This window comes from Heterodontus francisci, chromosome 46, assembly GCF_036365525.1.
Source record: "Heterodontus francisci isolate sHetFra1 chromosome 46, sHetFra1.hap1, whole genome shotgun sequence".
NCBI classification, from domain to species: Eukaryota; Metazoa; Chordata; class Chondrichthyes; order Heterodontiformes; family Heterodontidae; genus Heterodontus; species Heterodontus francisci.
Window position 1 is genome coordinate 17894369 of NC_090416.1, and position 19131 is coordinate 17913499.

At 55.5% G+C, this 19131-nt stretch overlaps 1 protein-coding gene across 3 annotated transcripts; it reads left to right on the top strand.

Annotated features, from left to right (window-relative positions):
* Positions 1 to 4722: 4722 nt before the first annotated feature.
* Positions 4723 to 19131, top strand: LOC137356958 (neuronal acetylcholine receptor subunit beta-2-like). 3 transcript variants are annotated; one of them, XM_068022848.1, is made up of 5 exons: positions 4723 to 4822; positions 5231 to 5275; positions 12522 to 12631; positions 13826 to 14822; positions 18924 to 19131. In XM_068022848.1, the coding sequence occupies exons 1-5, from the start codon at positions 4793 to 4795 to the stop codon at positions 19086 to 19088; spliced, it is 1347 nt and encodes a 448-aa protein (XP_067878949.1). In that variant the 5' UTR covers positions 4723 to 4792; the 3' UTR covers positions 19089 to 19131. The 3 variants fall into 3 exon arrangements, with proteins under 3 accessions (XP_067878949.1, XP_067878948.1, XP_067878947.1); XM_068022847.1 differs by lacking the exon at positions 4723 to 4822 and adding an exon at positions 4935 to 4997; XM_068022846.1 differs by lacking the exon at positions 4723 to 4822 and adding an exon at positions 5046 to 5135.

The following is a 19131-nucleotide window of genomic DNA, read 5'->3' on the forward strand; positions in this document are numbered from 1 at the left end:
GTCTCCCCCGGGCTCCGGCTCCATGCCGGTGCTGAGCCTCTGGCCGGAGCTTCTGTCCCGCTTTGGCCGGTCGGCCCACGGCTCTGAGAGGGGATGTGAGCGAGCGGCTGACCGGGCAGCAATGGCTTTCCTGATGTGCGCCTGGTCCTGGTCCTGGGCCGGTCTGGCAGGTGAGTGAGTCTCTGGAAATCCATCATCATCATCCCCATTTCCCCCCACAATATCCGGCAAGGTCAGCCAAAGGGGGCAATGTGACTTCCAAACAACCGTTTGGTTTTCCCCTGCACAAGGTGCAAATACTCAGCGGGTCAGGCAGTCCCATGACAGGTTCAGCTGGAGCCAGCTGCATTCAACTTGCAGATGGGGCCTCGGTTTCTCTTTACAACCGAAAAATACACCTCCGACAGTGCTGCACTCCCCCAGTACTGACCCTCCGACAGTGCAGCGCTCCCTCAGTACTGACCCTCCGACAGTGCGGCACTCCCTCAGTACTGACCCTCCGACAGTGCGGCACTCCCTCAGTACTGACCCTCCGACAGTATGGCGCTCCCTCAGTACTGACCCTCCGACAGTGCGGCGCTCCCTCAGTACTGACCCTCCGACAGTGCGGCGCTCCCTCAGTACTGACCCTCCGACAGTGCTGCGCTCCCTCAGTACTGACCCTCCGACAGTGCGGCACTCCCTCAGTACTGACCCTCCGACAGTGCAGCACTCCCTCAGTACTGACCCTCCGACAGTGCGGCACTCCCTCAGTACTGACCCTCCGACAGTGCGGCACTCCCTCAGTACTGACCCTCCGACAGTGCGGCGCTCCCTCAGTACTGACCCTCCGACAGTGTTACGCTCCCTCAGTACTGACCCTCCGACACTGCTGCACTCCCTCAGTACTGACCCTCCGACACTGCTGCACTCCCTCAGTACTGACCCTCTGACAGTGCGGCGCTCCCTCAGTACTGACCCTTTGACAGTGCAGGGCTCCCTCAGTACTGACCCCCGACAGTGCAGCACTCCCTCAGTACTGACCCTTTGACAGTGCAGGGCTCCCTCAGTACTGACCCTCCGACAGTGCGGCACTCCCTCAGTACTGACCCTCCGACAGTGCGGCGCTCCCTCAGTACTGACCCTCTGACAGTGCGGCTCTCCCTCAGTACTGACCCTCCGACACTGCTGCACTCCCTCAGTACTGACCCTCCGACAGTGCTGCGCTCCCTCAGTACTGACCCTTTGACAGTGCAGGGCTCCCTCAGTACTGACCCCCGACAGTGCTGCGCTCCCTCAGTACTGACCCTTTGACAGTGCAGGGCTCCCTCAGTACTGACCCCCGACAGTGCAGGGCACCCTTAGTACTGCACTGGGACAGTTGGCCTTAACTAGATGCTTAATCTGTTGGAAAACACTTTACTGTAATAACTCAGTGATGAACCCAGAGAGGATGTTGAGACCATCTTGCAGCTGTGGTCCTGCAGAAAGTAGAACAGAAATTCTACAACTTGCGTAATATATTGCTGTTAATATTAGTAAAACATGCCAAGCCACTTCACAGGAGCGTAAATCAGACAAAGATTTGACACTGAGCCACATTGGGAGATATTAGGGACAGGAGACCTGTCCTGGTCAAAGAGGTCGGTTTTAAGGAGCGTCTTAAAGGAGGAGAGAGGTAGAGAGGCGAAGAGGTTTAGGGAGGGAATTCCAGAGCTTAGGGCCCCCAGGCAGCTGAAGCAGGGCCGCCAATGGTGGAGCGATGGAAACAGTCAATGCCTCATGGAGCCCCAACAGTCCCCGGCACCCCCGATCCGTGAGCCCATTCCTGTGCCCACCGGGGGCTAGGGAATCTGCGCCCATACTTCTCACTATGGCACTGTTCCTTGAAAGAAAGAGAACGACTTGTAGTTATTCTGCTGAAAGCACTGTGCATGTAATTAAACTGCAGGGGTGGGGTTGGAAGGTGGGTGGTGGCGGGTAGCGGGATGGATAAGCCAGGCTTCCTGCTCCTGGTTGCTGTGCCAAAAAAACCCTGCTGCAAAGTGTGGGCTCGGCATGATGCCCCACATGGCCAAATAGCCTGTTGCCACTCACTTTCAGAGTTTATACACAAATGGGCACTAGCATGAGGTACAAGAAGGGCAAGTGTACTCCAGGAAGGTGGGGGAGCTGGGTGGAAGGGAGAGCAAATCGTTGGCGGGCAGTGAAAGTAACGATTTAAACAAAATTGATCAGCTCAGAAGGTCCTGAGAGACCTCAAGGGAGAGTCGGATTCCATTAATCCCAGAGCCTGCACAATCAGTTTGCTGTGGGATCGCCATGGAAACAGGATCTAATGAGCCAGAATGATTTTCAACCTTTCATTCTTAGCAAGTGTCTCATCTCACTCTCCAATGATGTGATTAATGGTGCCAGAGTCAACAAAATGTGACAGAACGTACTGGGCGTAGATCCAGTAACAGAACGATTAATGAGGCTGTGACACCAGCTGCTGATGGTTACTGGGCTGACAGGTAGATTGACCCCTCTGCTCGATACAGCTGGTCGATGGCTGCGTTGTGATTCAGCTAGACATAGATAAGCAGATCAGACTGTCAGCTAAGTTATACAGTGTAATGTACAGTTTGTTATATAATATATAAAGGAGTGTTACACCCCAGAATACATTTGTACTCCAGTGAGAGTCAGTACCTTCAGGAGAGGACGGGACCCGTACCCCAGTGAGAGTCAGTACCTTCAGGAGAGGACGGGACCCGTACCCCAGTGAGAGTCAGTACCTTCAGGAGAGGACGGGACCCGTACCCCAGTGAGAGTCAGTACCTTTAGGAGAGGAGGGGACCCGTACCCCAGTGAGAGTCAGTACCTTCAGGAGAGGACGGGACCCGTACCCCAGTGAGAGTCAGTACCTTCAGGAGAGGAGGGGACCCGTACCCCAGTGAGAGTCAGTACCTTCAGGAGAGGAGGGGACCTGCACCCCAGTGAGAGTCAGTACCTTCAGGAGAGGAGGGGACCTGCACCCCAGTGAGAGTCAGTACCTTCAGGAGAGGAGGGGACCCGTACCCCAGTGAGAGTCAGTACCTTCAGGAGAGGAGGGGACCTGCACCCCAGTGAGAGTCAGTACCTTCAGGAGAGGAGGGGACCTGCACCCCAGTGAGAGTCAGTACCTTCAGGAGAGGAGGGGACCTGCACCCCAGTGAGAGTCAGCACCTTCGGGAGAGGAGGGGACCCGTACCCCAATGAGAGTCAGCACCTTCGGGAGAGGAGGGGACCTGTACCCCAGTGAGAGTCAGTACCTTCGGGAGAGGAGGGGACCCGTACCCCAGTGAGAGTCAGCACCTTCGGGAGAGGAGGGGACCCGTACCCCAGTGAGAGTCAGTACCTTCAGGAGAGGAGGGGACCCGTACCCCAGTGAGAGTCAGTACCTTCAGGAGAGGAGGGGACCCGTACCCCAGTGAGAGTCAGTACCTTCAGGAGAGGAGGGGACCCGTACCCCAGTGAGAGTCAGCACCTTCAGGAGAGGAGGGACCCATAGCCCAGTGAGAGTCAGTACCTTCAGGAGAGGAGGGGACCCGTACCCCAGTGAGAGTCAGCACCTTCAGGAGAGGAGGGACCCATAGCCCAGTGAGAGTCAGTACCTTCAGCAGATGCTGGACCTTATAACATGATTATGTTTTGAAGACTGTGATTTTAAAAAAAGTTTAAGATGGAGTCAGGGAAGTCAGGTGACCTCACATCAACTCTGCTTAAAGTCAAGACAGAAATATTTGCTATCAGGACAACAGAGAACACGGATCAAAGAGCTTTTTTTTGAGAAAGAGACTGCAGGGGTATCACACCTGAAGAACAATGGGGTTAACCCTCCCAGACCTTTGGATCATAAACAATGAGTCAGTGATTCTGTGAATGCAAATATGCATGGCAGCTGCTAACACCTGGAAACAATGAAAAGCTGGGTGACCCTGTTGAAGGCAGACTTCTGGACTTTGCATATTGGAAAAGGACAATCAGCTATTGACTTCTGATTCCAGATAAATTTAACAGCATTTCTGAAGGCAGACTGGCTGTCAGAAAGGAACCCAGTGGGTGCAGCCTCAGGCAGGCTGTAAGAAAGGAAGACAACCAGCCTCAAGGGAGAGAGAGGGCACACCTGCTCTCAGGAAAAAAAAACATACAGCGAAAGGCTGTGAAGATTTGAACCGGTTTTAAAAGTTGATGTTTCTGGGGAAGAAAAAAATCAACAGGATTGCCAGGGATCATCTTATTCAGGGACGTCCAGGGCGAAAATGCTCAGAGAAGTGAGCGAAGAGGACATTGAGTTTGAGAGAGGTCGGGGAGATCCAAACCATTACAACTGGGAGGAGTTTGGGACTTTCAACTGCAAAGATTTTGCCTTCAAAGAGGACTGTGTAATGTACAAGTGTGGTATGAGATTTCCAAGTGTTTTAATAAGTAAATACCCTTCTTTGCATGTAGCTGAAATCCCACATTACAAAGTACTATTTAGTGAATGAGGATTTCTTTCAGTTCAGTTGTTATAATAAATCTTAAAACATTAAACCTTGTGTAATTCATTGAATTAGTTTGGGGGGGTTCAAATCTCGTATTTTAATGTGGTCGTAATGGGAGGCGGTGGGGGGGGAACACCAGAGAGGGTTTTTAAAAAAAATGAAAACTGCAACTTCTTTCTGTTTCAGGGGGCCTGTCTATCTCCACAGAGGAAAGGTTGGTGAACCATCTCCTTAACCCAGTGCGTTACAACAAGCTGATCCGGCCAGCAATCAACAGCTCACAGCTGGTGTCGGTGCAACTGATGGTCTCCCTGGCACAGCTCATTAGTGTGGTGAGTGCACTCTGCAAAACGGAAGGCGGGGGGAGGGGGGAGGGGTGCGGTGGGTTGGGAAAGGAGGGAGAGAAACACATAATTATCACAGACAGCAATACTGAGGCAGGGAGACACGAGAGACTCAAAGATAAAGAAAGATCGACAGAGAGGGAGAGGCGGCTGCCAGTGTAAAGTACGAAGCATGGTTTGTTATCTCTGATCCCCCGGCCAAACTCTGCAGATGATGCATGGGGGAATGGTTGGCGAACCTACCGCCACAGCACAACTGGACTTCAGGAAGATTACGCGCACTTTCTCTACAGCTCTTAAGGTTGAATGACCACAACAGATCCCGGCAGCAAAGTAGATACCTGCCAAAATCATGTTTAATATCAATCACTGACTGTTGGCTTCTTGTTTTTTCAGCATGAACGGGAGCAGATAATGACCACCAATGTCTGGCTCACACAGGTCAGTGGAACGCACCCTCCTTCAGAGGGAGCTTTACTCTGTATCTAACTCCATTTCCCCACCCCCCCAAAACATCATTTATTGGTTACATATCACAACTTAGTTAAATCTGGGTACAGACACTTTATAATCATGTATAAACACATATAACTGTAATCAAGAGTTATCCAGCAGTTGAGCAGCAATAGGGAGAGTATTTCACAAAACAAGTGACAAAGATTAAACAGGCTATTCAGCGATTCACTGTAAATCAGCACTAATAGATGCTGAGAATGAATTACTGCAGGGACTGGAGTCTGAGGTTACAAAATGGTGAGTTTATTTTAAGAGTAATTCCTTCAATATCTGACATGTTAACAGCTGTGAACAGCCCGTCTATCAAACAGCACAAGTCTGCTGGTGTTTACAAACATTCAGAGCTGACCTGTCCTGGGAGTGTTTGATAGGGACAGTGTAGAGGGAGCTTTACTCTGTATCTAACCCACGTGCTGTACCTGTCCTGGGAGTGTTTGATAGGGACAGTGTAGAGGGAGCTTTACTCTGTATCTAACCCCCGTGCTGTACCTGTCCTGGGAGTGTTTGATAGGGACAGTGCAGAGGGAGCTTTACTCTGTATCTCACCCCGTTTTTTTTTTTTTTCGTTTTTTTTTATGCCATTCTCGGCGTCGATGATGCACTCCAGTCCCTGCGGTGCCCACCGGCCTCAAGGCCTCAAGCGTACCGGCGGACACCGCATGCTCCTTTTCCAGGGACACCCGGGCGCGAACGTAACCGCGGAAGAGGGGCAGGCAATCGGGGAGGACGGACCCCCCGACGGCCCGCAACCTGGACCTGTGAATTGCCACCTTGGCCAGGCCCAGGAGCAGACCGACGAGGAGATCCTTCTCCCGGCCCAAGCCCCTCCGCACCGGGTGCCCAAAGATCAGGAGCGTGGGACTGAAGTGCAGCCAGAATTTGAGGAGCAGCCCCTTCAGATACTCAAATAGGGGCTGCAACCTCGCACACTCCGTATAACTGTGGAACACGGACTCGTCCAGGCCGCAGAAAGTACAGCTGGCCTGGGAGTCCGTGAACCTACTTAAAAGCCTATTGCACGGGACTGCTCTGTGCAGCACCCTCCACCCCAGGTCCCCGATGTAAAGGGGGAAGACTCCCGCGTAGAGAGACCTCCATCGGGGTTTCCCCTCGCCGCCAGATGGCAACGCGGACCGCCAGGGCGTGTCCGGCCGGCTGACGAGGGCGAGGAAGTGGAAAGTGTGCAGGAGCAGCCCGTACAGGAAACCCCTCCGCGCCGATTGGAATGGCACGGAGGGCATTTCCGAGAGGCGGCTCGGGTTGTGCGGGACTGGCTCCCGAGGAGGGTTTCGGGGCCTGGGTCCGATGAGCAGTTCCGGCCCAGCGGGGGTCAGCTCGGCCGGGATCGCTCCGCACTCCCGAGCCCCCTCGCCACCCGCAGTGAGGGGCGTCCCGGGGGTTTCGGCTACTCCTCCGCCCGCCGGACCGTCCCCGGAGTCGGCCGCCCGGACAGCCGAGGCGCTCTCCTCCGCCGGCGGGGGAGCGCCCTGACTGGAGGCGACCATGTTCCAGACTCAGAAAAGATCCCGGTAAAAGACAGGCAACTCCCTCAGAGAGGCGCGGCTAACGGACTCCACCGGGAGCTGCGTGTCGTCTTGAAGGCAGTGACACTGGCGGAAAAAATACGTCGCCAGCGCACACCATCTGGGAGGACGCTCGACGTACAGGTATCTCTGCAGGGTCCGAAGGCGGAGAGTCGCAGCCTGGGTGCGGACGCACACCAGCGACTGACCGCCCTCCTCGATCGGGAGACTCAGGACCGCGGCAGAGACCCAATGTTTCCTCTTGCCCCAGAAGAAATCGACGAGTTTCTTCTGGATCTTGGTGGCAAATACAGGGGGCGGGGCCAAAGTGACCAACCGGTACCACAGCATCGAGGCCACCAGTTGGTTTATGACCAACGCTCGGCCCCTGTAGGAAAGCACTCGGAGCAGTCCTGTCCAGCGCCCCAGCCGAGCGGTGACTTTCGCCTCCAACTCCTGCCAGTTTGCCGGCCAGGCTTCCACAGCGGGGCCAAGGTGGACTCCCAGATAGAGGAGGTGCGTGGTGCTCCACGCAAAAGGTGTCATCTCCTCCGGCAGGGAGTCCACCCGCCACTGACCAACCAGGAGTCCGGAACATTTCTCCCAATTGATCCTCGCGGAGGACGCGGCAGAAAAGGTCTGCTGGCAGTCGCGCATCCTCCGCAAGTCAACGGGATCTGTGATTGCGAGGAGCACGTCGTCGGCGTAAGCCGAGAGGACGACCCGCATGGCCGGCTCGCGCAGAGCCAATCCCGTCAACCTCCTGCGAAGCAGGCACAGGAAGGGCTCCACGCAGATGGTATACAATTGGCCGGACATGGGGCACCCCTGACGCACTCCTCTCCCAAATCGAAGGGGCGCCGTCAAGGACCCGTTAACTTTGACTAGACACTCTGCGGCGGCGTATAAAAGTCGGACCCGGGCCACGAAATGCGGCCCGAGTCCGAAAGCGCGCAGAGTCCCGAAAAGGTAATCGTGATCCACCCTGTCGAACGCCTTCTCCTGATCGAGGGAGAGAAAGGCGACCGACTGACCAGTCCTCTGGGAAAGATGGATCAGGTCCCGGACCAGGTGGATGTTGTCCTGGATGGACCGGCCCGGGACCGTGTAGGACTGGTCGGGGTGGATCATGTGGGCCAGCACGGAGCCCAGGCGGGTAGACATAGCCCGGGCAAAGATCTTATAATCCGTGCTGAGGAGGGAGACCGGACGCCAGTTTTTAAGCAGGCGGAGATCGCCCCTCTTCGGCAGCAGGACGATGACCGCCCTGCGCCACGAGAGGGGCATCTCCCCGGTCACCAGGCTTTCCCCCAGGACCCGCGCGTAATCGTCCCCCAGGACGTCCCAGAACGCCCTGAGGAACTCCACGGTCAACCCATCCAGCCCTGGGGATTTGCCCCTCGAGAGCTGGTGGAGGGCGCCAGTCAGCTCCGCCAACGTGAGCGGAGCCTCCAATCCTTCGGCGCCCTCCGGGCTGACCTGCGGCAGGTCCTCCCACAAAACTCTGCGCGCATCCTCGCTGGACGGATCCGGAGAGAACAACGCACTGTAATAAGTCCGGACCAGGAGGCCCATTCCCTCCGGATCCGTGATGGAGGATCCGTCGTCGGCCAGCAGCTCGACGAGCTGCTTACGGACCCCCCGCCATTTTTCCAGCGAGTAGAAGAAGGGTGAGGCGCGGTCCAAATCTTCCAGGATCTGGATCCGCGACCTCACGTACGCGCCTTGGGACCCTATGAGCTGCAGGTTCCTCAGCGCGCCCTTCTTCTCTTTGTACGCCTGCCACAGGGCCGGGTCCGCGACGGCATGACCGAGGCGGGATTCCAAGTCGAGCACCTCCCTCTCAAGGCGCCCGACCACGGCTTCCCGCCTCTTGGTCGACCCCTTCGCGTACTCCTGACAGAAGACGCGGATGTGAGTCTTGCCCACATCCCACCATAGCCTCAAGGAGGGGAAGCCCCCCTGCTTCCTTCTCCAGTCGGCCCAGAATCGACAGAACGAGTCCCGAAATCGCACGTCCTCCAGCAGCCGGTTGTTAAAGTGCCAGTACGCGGACCCCGCCCGCGTGCGGAGCGGAGTGAACTCCGCCCACACCAGGCGGTGGTCCGAGCACGGCACCAACCGCATGGAGGCCGCCGAAACGCGGGAGACGTACGCCTGCGAAATGTAGAGGCGGTCGATTCGCGACCCCCCTCCTCCAGACCTCCACGTGAAGGCGGTGGAGTCGGGATGGAGATTCCGCCAGACGTCCACCAAGTTAAGGGAGCTGATCAGTCCCCTCAACTTCTCCACCGACGCTTGGCCGCGCTGGGGACCGGAGCGATCCCCCACCTCGAGGGTGCAGTTAAAATCCCCCCCGAGGATGATGCACTCGCCGCTATCGATGGAGCTCAAGAGAGCGGACACTTCTTCAAAGAAGCGCGCTTGCAAAGCGCCGGGCCTGGGCGCGTACACATTCACAAAGTGGAGCGGCACGCTACCCAGGCGAACGGCGAGGTGGAGCAAGCGGCCCGGCACTAGCTCCTTGACCCCCAAGATCTCCGGCTGAAAAGTCGGGGCCAACAAGATAGCCACCCCACTAGAAATAGGGGTGAGGTGACTCATGTAGACCCCACCCTGCCACTCCAGGAGCCAGGTGGCTTCGTCTCCCGGAACGGTGTGGGTTTCCTGCAGAAAGCTCACCGCGTATCTCCCTTCCCTAAGGACTGAGAGATTGTGAAATCTGCGGTGAGCCCCTCTGCTGCCGTTGATGTTGAGGCTGGCTATGGTTATCTTCATGTCAAAGGTACTTAAAACCCGTCACCAACACCTCACTGTGAGGAGGGAGTGGAAGTGCACCTGGCCCTCCACTCCCCCAGCAACCCATTGAGGAACACATTAAAACGGCGCCTCTCAACCAGTTTCACGTCCGCGCGCTTGCCCGCTATCTTAAGGGCGGCACGGACGGACTGGATGATCAGCGCCAGATTCGACCAACGGTCGAGGGCCAGCTGAACTTTATTGCGGCAACCTCTGCAAGCCGCGAGGAAATCCCGGAGTTCCGCCGTGGGGATGAGAGGAGATTCGGTGGGAGGCACGAGGGACTCCACCACCTCACTGGCGATGGAATCAAGATCATCCTCCGTGCCCCGCACCGAATCCCCATCCTCCTCTGGGTCGTCACCGCCAGCGGCCGACACATCCACCACACTCTGTGGGGCGGACGTCCCGGCCGCGCCAGCTGGTCCCGCCTCCGTCACGATCCCACCCCCAGGATCGATGGCGGAGGAGTCCTCTCTGGGTTCTATTGTGAAACTGGAGCCTGTAGGCACCAGCGCTTCAGGACCCCCCTCCACCTCCATCCCCAGGCCAATGAGTGGTCCAGGGGAGACAGAAGTTCCGGACTCCGGGAAACCAGCCGGAGCCGAGACTGGAGGCGGCGAGAGGAGGCCATCTCCCACTCCGCCAGCACCCACAGGCCCAGCAGATGGGGCAGCATTCTCAGTTATAACTGGGTCGGGTGTCTCCTGGTTGGTGGTGGACTCCGGCTGGGAGGCCCGACCCTCTGGGGCCTCGCCCTCCCCTTCATTCAGGGCACCCGACCCAGTAGCAGTGGCGGAATGGGCGGTTTCCCCAGGCTCCCCCACCACAAGCAGGGCCCCACTTACTCCTTTAGGAGGGGCCTCACGTACCGGGGCCATCCCCTCCCCTCCATCCTGAGGAATAGAGTGCTCCTGCCCGGACTTTGCAGCCTTGGTGGTGGCGGTAGGGGGAACCTGAGGACCAGAAACAGGAGGCAGCTCCCCTCCAACAGATGGGCCCTGCACCTGTTATTTCTGTGGAGGGGTGCCTTCTCCTCTTTTTCGCACTTGGGCGCGGAGACTCAGAGACCTCCATGTCATCAGAGGCCTCCGCCTCCGCACCCTTTTTTCCTTTTTTAGTCACCCTGGGCCTGAGCCCAGCCCTGGGACAGGTGGATTCCATGGGAATGGGCTTTGGGCTGAGCTCAGGCTCGGGTTGAGTCAAAGTGTCCAGGGGACGCGCCTCACGATGTTTCTTTTTTCCCCGCGTCTTCCTTCCGCTCGGACGGACGCTCCCCTCCCCGCCAGAGGCTGTGAAAACCACAGCCTCCGGAACCGACTGAGTGGTGTCTGTTGGATCTGCGGGGGGAGTGGGAGGAGGTGCTGTGGAACCACTCTGGGCCGCCGAGGTGGAGCTGGCGGCCGGGTGGTTGGGGCAGTTCTTACGAACATGCCCCACCCCCTTGCAGACGTGGCACCGCGCCCCATCCGAGGTCCAGAAGACGCGGTAGGCCGTCCCCTGGAACTCCACATAAAATTGGCCCTCCGTGTCCTCCTCCCGCGCCAGCTGCATAAATAACTGGCGGCGGAAGGAGTAGACATGTTGGAGGCTGTGCTCCCGAAGACCAAGCCGGACTGGGGTGATCCCCGACCTCACCTCCCCCAGATGGTGCAGGTGGGGGAGGAGGAGCTCACTGGGAATGAAGGGTGGGACGTTGGACAACATTATCCGATGCGCAGTGGCCCCCAGAGGGTCCACTGGCAGGAAGGTCCCCCCCACAGTGAGCCCTTTACTCAGGGCCAGGGACACCGCCCGCTCGGTCTTCAAAAAGAACACAGCCTTCCCATACATCTTTGAGGCCGCAACAATGGCCGAGGGGCCGACAACCACGGCCGTTGCCTTAACGCAGGCCTCAATAGACATGTTGGGGTGGGGATAGCTCTTCACCCCATGGCTGCATGTCAATAATTTAAAGGGTGACGGGGCCACGTGGGCAGCCACAGAAGCTGCAGCTGCGTAGGTATGAGAAGGCCCCGCCACCGGTGATGATGGGCTTGCCATGGCTCAAGAGCCAAACCCACCCCCAAATTGCAGGTAAGCAAACAAACAAACAAAGAAACCAACTAGGAGGTTTGGGGAGAGGCTGAGGGTACACAGGAAATGGGAAAGACAGGCTGCAAGCGATGACTTTGCTTTTTTTTCCCCTTAAAGGGTGGTACTCAGAGCACTGTAAACACTTCTGGTCTTCTGGTTGTGGGAGGGGTCTTCACCTGGGTCAGCCGAAAGCTGCCCAGGCTCTCGTTCGATCCTGATGTCTCTATTAGCCAGGCAGCTTCAGCTGACTCAGGCTGGGCAATTGGGGTGGGGAGGGAGCTTCCCTGCAACTTTAATGCAACTGCACAGCTCCCTACAGAATTGTATAGCCCCCACCCCTTGTTCTTCTGGCCTCTTTCACCTCCCACAACAGTCCAAATGAAATGAAAGCTTGGTGCTCGACACCCACCTCGAAATACAGCCTTTTTCAAAGTCTTTCCTCCTCTGCAGCAAAAGTTGTTGAAAAGTTTTTGCAGTTCTTGCAGTTCCCTCCTCAGCACTCCTTCTCCAGCAGCACCTCCAGCAACTGACTGCAGCACTGTCAGCTGCACCTCGTTGATGCACTCAGCACTCAGTATTCCCAATCACAGAGGAGCCAATCCCCGTGCTGTCCCTGTCCTGGGAGTGTTTGATCTGTTCCAATCGTCACCACAATCTTTCCTTACCTTGATGTGCACACAACTCACACATGCTGGAGATTAAACAGACCACGCCACCCTCTGTCATTTCACCCTTGGTCCCAAGACTTGACCTGTTGGTTTTCTGTCTGCCAGGAGTGGAATGATTATCGACTGACCTGGAATCCAGCAGAATACGAGGAGATAATAAAGGTTCGGCTCCCGTCCACACACATATGGCTCCCGGACGTGGTCCTTTATAACAAGTAGGTAACAGCCAGCTTCTTCAAGGTGGTGAGGTCCAAGACATCCTTTCCCCCTGTGGGAGGCCACATTGTCTGTGACTAGGGGCAGAAACAATGCCAGTTTATCGGGATAAGAGATGAAGGGGATACTTGGGGAAGTATGTTCAGCTCTCCACTCCAATTCCCCCCACTCCTTGGAGTCTCTTGCTGGGATGCCATGAGCATTGCCACCTTTAGTGGATAAACTGTGGGAGCGGGGGTCATGTGCAAGAGTCACTGGACAGTGATCAGCAGCAGCGTTCCGGGACGATTTTCCCCACCCCTCCCAAGATACTGAGGCCAAGCATTCGTTCAAATGCAGCCCAGCTCCAGAGCACACACTGGGGAGGCGGGTGGGCATTGTTTGGCCTGGCATTACCAGAACGGTAATGGCCTCGGAATGGGTCACCTAACCCCGCCCCCCTCCCACCAATTAACACCAGCGATGTGAAAGGAACCCGTGGACAGGTGCCCACAGCACCCTAACCTGTTTCAAATGATGAACCCTTTCTAACATAGGAATCTGGCTCCTTTAACACAAATAGGATAGGGCCCCGATGACCATTTTATGTTGAAATTTGGGCCGGTTTCATGGGTAATGGAACTCAAGAAACCACCACCCCCCCCACCTCTCCCAGAGCAACACGTCCGCTCTGCACAACGTTTTAGTGTCAAATTATTTCTGTGGGGAAGCAGCAGAGACTCACAAAAAAATAACCTGGGCTGTGCGAACCCCACCTTTCGCCATCGTGACCCTCTCCCGCCAGTAACTTACCTTGCTGTCTGGTCTCAAAGGTTCAATCTTGGCACCCTGCAACCTATCGAATGAGACGTTCAAACCGAGGTCCTGTCTGTCCTCTCAGTGGATGTTAACGATCCCATCGCACTGTTGGAGTTTCTCCCCAGTGTCCTGAATCAATACTTATACCTCCACCAACATCACTAAAAAGAGTTAATCTGATCATTGCTGTTTGTGGGATCTTGCTATGCAGAAAGTGGCTGTTGAGCATTTTCTATGTTACAACACTTCGAGACAAAAACTCATTGGCTGTGAAGGGCTCTGGATGGTCCTGAGTTTAGAGTTTGTGAAAGGTGCAGTATAAATGCAAGTTTTTTTTTGTTTTGTAAAATGCTTTTGCCTTCCCCCCCCCCCCACCACCCCCTCACCACTTGCAGCGCTGACGGCACGTACGAGGTGTCCTTCTACTCCAACGCGGTGGTTTCGTACGACGGCAGCATCTTCTGGCTGCCTCCTGCCATTTACAAGAGTGCCTGCAAGATCGAGGTTAAACACTTCCCCTTTGACCAGCAGAACTGCACCCTCAAGTTCCGCTCCTGGACCTACGACCGTACAGAAATCGACCTGGTGCTGCGCTCGGACGTGGCCAGCCTGGACGACTTCACGCCGAGTGGCGAGTGGGACATTGTGGCACTGCCAGGGCGGCGGAATGAGAACCCAGATGACCACACTTACGTGGACATCACGTATGACTTCATCATACGGAGGAAGCCACTCTTCTACACCATAAACCTCATCATCCCCTGCATGCTCATCACCTCCCTGGCCATCCTGGTCTTCTACCTGCCCTCGGACTGCGGTGAGAAGATGACTCTCTGCATCTCTGTGTTGCTGGCGCTCACTGTCTTCCTCCTCCTCATCTCCAAGATCGTGCCCCCCACCTCGCTGGACGTGCCACTGATGGGCAAGTACCTGATGTTTACTATGGTCCTGGTGACATTCTCCATCGTGACTAGCGTGTGCGTGCTCAACGTGCACCACCGCTCACCCACAACCCACACGATGCCCCTCTGGGTCAAGCTGGTGTTCCTGGACAAGCTGCCCGCCATCCTACTCATGAAGCAACCCAGGAACAACTGTGCCAAGCAGAGGCTGCGGCAGCAGCGGGGCCGGACGGCGGCAGGAGGAGGAGGTAGAGGAGGCAGGTGGCTGCCACCCAGGGACATCATCGAGCCCTGCGCCTACCTCCTCAACCGGGCCTCCGTGCATGGGTACGGGGCACAGTTTGTGCAGCTGCCAGAGGCCGCCAATGGAGTGCGAGACCATTGGAGGAGGTTGTCGCATGGGCAATCCTGCAGCCCCCGTATCGAAGAGACGATGGACGGAGTGGAGTTCATTGCCGATCACTTGCAAAGTGAGGACGATGATCAAAGCGTGAGTGCATTGCTCTATTTACAGAACTAAACTGGGGATCCAAGGAGTTCAGGCAGCAACTCCCAAAAAAAAACCTCCGGCCCATCAAGCATCCCTCAGACCCTTTGCTGAACATGCCTCCTACCACCTAGGCCCGAAGTTCCAGAATTCCCTTCCTAAACCTCTCATAGAATATTACGGCACAGCAGGAGGTCATTCATCCTGTGCCAGCTCTTTGAAAGAGCAATCAAGTTCGTCTCACTCATGGGCTTTGTACCATGTCCACCCCGATCTCCTTAAAGAAGATTAAAACCTATCTCTTTGACCAAGTTTTAGTCACCTGTCCTATTATCTCCTTAAGCTCAGTGTCAATTTCTGTCTGATAACGCTCCTGTCAAATTCCTTGGGGCGTTTTCCTGTTATCCAAATGCAAGTTTCTGCTGTGACTTATGTAGCTATGCAGACCAGGTCAGGTCCCAAGCTCAGACCACTGTGGAAAGGGCTAGCCCATCTCAGTTGAGGGACAATATTTAGCCTCAGTACCCCAGGTAGGGGGAAGGAGGATAGCACCCAGGGCCCCTGCTCCTCCTGGAAGGTGCTGGCTGAGGATGGGACCAGGTTCGGATCCAAAAACTACAGACGTTGTTAGTGGTCAAAGTTGATTCAAAAGGGTTGCTGCAGCTGGGGGAACCTTTCCTCCCAGCAACACCCATCCGCTTCAGAGGGGAAGGTGGGGAGGGCAGCAAGCAGTTCGCTTCATAAAGTGCTGGATTGCGTCCCTATTGCTGGGTTACATCAGTTCAGCTGATTGGGCAGGACCAGGGAACATAGGTTTAAACTCTCCAAGAACAGGAATTGACTAAATGTTGGGGCAGTTCTTCATTTCCAAGGGAGTAGTGAGTCTCTGGAGTACACTGCTGGCTGGTGCAATGGGTGCTGACTCTCAGTTCACCTTCAAGAGCGGTTCCGAACATCACATCGAAGTAAAGTGTTTTTGTAGATAACACTTGGCCTGTGTGGTCCCCTGGACTGGGTTCCATTGCCCGAGGGGGTTGGAGGGGAGTTATCCAGAGTCTTTACTTCCTCATCAGCCCTGCGTTCTTTTTACTTCTCCCAGGAGATTATAAGGCTGTTGGGCAAAGGGCGAGTGGGAGAGTGCCTAGTGGGGGGAGGGAGTGTGGGAGAGTGCCCAGTGGGGGAAGGAGGAGTGGGAGTGTGTCTAGTGGGAGAAGGGGGTGTGGGAGAGTGTCTAGTAGGGGTAGGGGGAGTGGGAGAGTGTCTAGGAGGGGAGGGGGATAGTGTCTAGTGGGAGAAAGAGCTGTGGGAGAGTGTCTAGTGGGAGAAGGGGGTGTGGGAGAGTGTCTAGTAGGGGAAGGGGGAGTGGAAGAGTGTCTAGGAGGGGAAGGGGGATAGTGTCTAGTGGGAGAAAGAGCTGTGGGAGAGTGTCTAGTAGGGGTAGGGGGAGTGGGATGGTGTCTAGTGGGAGAAGGGGGTGTGGGAGAGTGTCTAGTAGGGGTAGGGGGAGTGGGAGAGTGTCTAGGAGGGGAAGGGAGATAGTGTCTAGTGGGAGAAAGGGCTGTGGGAGAGTGTCTAGTAGGGGTAGGGGGAGTGGGAGAGTGTCTAGTGGGAGAAGGGGGTGTGGGAGAGTGTCTAGTAGGGGTAGGGGGAGTGGGAGAGTGTCTAGGAGGGGAAGGGGGATAGTGTCTAGTGGGAGAAAGGGCTGTGGGAGAGTGTCTAGTAGGGGTAGGGGGAGAGTGTCTAGGAGGGGAAGGGGGAGTGGGAGAGTGTCTAGGAGGGGAAGGGGGATACTGTCTAGTGGGAGAAGGGGGTGTGGGAGAGTGTCTAGTAGGGGAAGGGGGAGTGGAAGAGTGTCTAGGAGGGGAAGGGGGAGCGGAAGAGTGTCTAGGAGGGGAAGGGGGAGCGGAAGAGTGTCTAGTAGGGGTAGGGGGAGAGTGTCTAGTGGGAGAAGGGGCTGTGGGAGAGTGTCTAGTAGGGGTAGGGGGAGTAGGAGAGTGTTTAGTGGGAGAAGGGGGCGTGGGAGAGTGTCTAGTAGGGGTAGGGGGAGAGTGTCTAGGAGGGGAAGGTGGATAGTGTCTAGTGGGAGAAAGAGCTGTGGGAGAGTGTCTAGTGGGAGAAGGGGGTGTGGGAGAGTGTCTAGTAGGGGAAGGGGGAGTGGAAGAGTGTCTAGGAGGGGAAGGGGGATAGTGTCTAGTGGGAGAAAGAGCTGTGGGAGAGTGTCTAGTGGGAGAAAGGGCTGTGGGAGAGTGTCTAGTAGGGGTAGGGGGAGTGGGATGGTGTCTAGTGGGAGAAGGGGGTGTGGGAGAGTGTCTAGTAGGGGTAGGGGGAGTGGGAGAGTGTCTAGGAGGGGAAGGGAGATAGTGTCTAGTGGGAGAAAGGGCTGTGGGAGAGTGTCTAGTAGGGGTAGGGGGAGTAGGAGAGTGTCTAGTGGGAGAAGGGGGTGTGGGAGAGTGTCTAGTAGGGGTAGGGGGAGTGGGAGAGTGTCTAGTAGGGGTAGGGGGAGTGGGATGGTGTCTAGTGGGAGAAGGGGGTGTGGGAGAGTGTCTAGTAGGGGTAGGGGGAGAGTGTCTAGTGGGAGAAGGGGGTGTGGGAGAGTGTCTAGTAGGGGTAGGGGGAGTGGGAGAGTGTCTAGGAGGGGAAGGGAGATAGTGTCTAGTGGGAGAAAGGGCTGTGGGAGAGTGTCTAGTAGGGGTAGGGGGAGTGGGAGAGTGTCTAGTGGGAGAAGGGGGTGTGGGAGAGTGTCTAGTAGGGGTAGGGGGAGTGGGAGAGTGTCTAGGAGGGGAAAGGGGATAGTGTCTAGTGGGAGAAAGGGCTGTGGGAGAGTGTCTAGTAGGGGTAGGGGGAGAGTGTCTAGGAGGGGAAGGGGGAGTGGGAGAGTGTCTAGGAGGGGAAGGGGGATAGTGTCTAGTGGGAGAAGGGGCTGTGGGAGTGTCCAGTCGGGGAAGGGGGAGTGGGAAAGTTTCTGGTCTTAATGCTCCGAAGTACAAGTTTGGGGCGGTTTGATGGAACAGATGCCTGTCAACTGTAGATGTTTGTATAACCCAGGGAAACGGTCAAGGCCCAGAAAGCATGAAGCCTGATAAGAATCGGAGAGAAGGATGAGGGAAATCCAGCTTAGATGCCACTAAGCTTGTAATTTTCAAAAGCAAGCTGGTTGTAGAAGGGAATAAACAAGAGAAACAAGGAGTTCCAGTTTTGAGAGCGTGGGAAAGAATGGTTTAGGTTCGGGAGACAGGACGATGAATGTCCATTAGGAAAAGCCAGCACGGATTTGTGAAAGCCAAGTTCTATCAGAAAAATTTGAGAGATTTTTGAGGAAATAGTGGAGATTATTTGTTGATAAAGGAATTGCAGTGGATTCTGTGTATATGAACATTCAAAAGGAAGTGGATAAAGTGCCACATAGGAGGCTTGTGGGTACAATTAAGGCACACACTGTTAAGGGGAGTGTGGTGGCAGGGATGGGAAGCAAAGGTCAGAAAGCAGAAGCTGAGTTAATGGAGGTTTTTTTTTAGAGATTGGAGGGATGTACACAGTGGTGTCCACCGGGGTCAGTGGTGAGACAGCACTTCTCAGTAGTCATTATTAACCAATGGTGGGTGACGGAAGAGGACCAGTTACAAAACGTTTAAGCCCCTCTTCAGTTGTGGCTCAGTGAGTAGCACTGAAGATCCTGGGTTCAAGCCCAGCTCGAGAGACCCGAGCACCAAATCTAGGCCGACACTCCCAGTGCAGTACCGAAGGAATGTTGCACTGTCAGAGGGGCAATACTGAGGAAGTGCTGCACTGCTGGAGGTGCTGTCTTTCAGATGAGACATTAAACTGTCCTCCCTCTCATGTGGATGTGGAAAGATCCCACCTGCCATTATTTCAAAGGGCAGGGGAGTTTCTCCCCAGTGTCCTGGGCCAATATCCCTCAACCACAATCAGTAAAAACAGATTATGTGGTCCTAGCCATTACCACATTGCAGTTTGTGGGATCTTGCTGTGTGCAAATTGGCAGCTGCGTTTCCTACGTTACAACAGTGAGCACACTGCAATGGCAGTTCCTGTCCTGAGGCAGTGAAAGGCACTATATAAATGCAAGTTCTTCTGTTCTTCCAGGTGGTTGAGGACTGGAAATATGTTGCTATGGTGATTGACCGCCTCTTCCTGTGGATTTTCGTGGTGGTGTGTGTTTTTGGGACCACCGGCATGTTTCTGCAGCCACTCTTCCAGAACCTGAAGTTCAAAAAATTAATCCCATCCATCGCTCCAGAAGAGGAATAGAAGCCTCCAAGCCATCCACCCTGCTCATCTCACTCTTCGAATG

Bases quoted from the DNA above. Each gene is read 5' to 3' on its own strand.
- LOC137356958 (XM_068022846.1), top strand. From the start codon at position 5,046: ATGATGCATGGGGGAATGGTTGGCGAACCTACCGCCACAGCACAACTG. The intron at 5,136-5,230 runs GTTGAATGACCA...TTGTTTTTTCAG, and splicing joins CTTTCTCTACAGCTCTTAAG to CATGAACGGGAGCAGATAAT. The intron at 12,632-13,825 runs GTAGGTAACAGC...CACCACTTGCAG, and splicing joins GACGTGGTCCTTTATAACAA to CGCTGACGGCACGTACGAGG.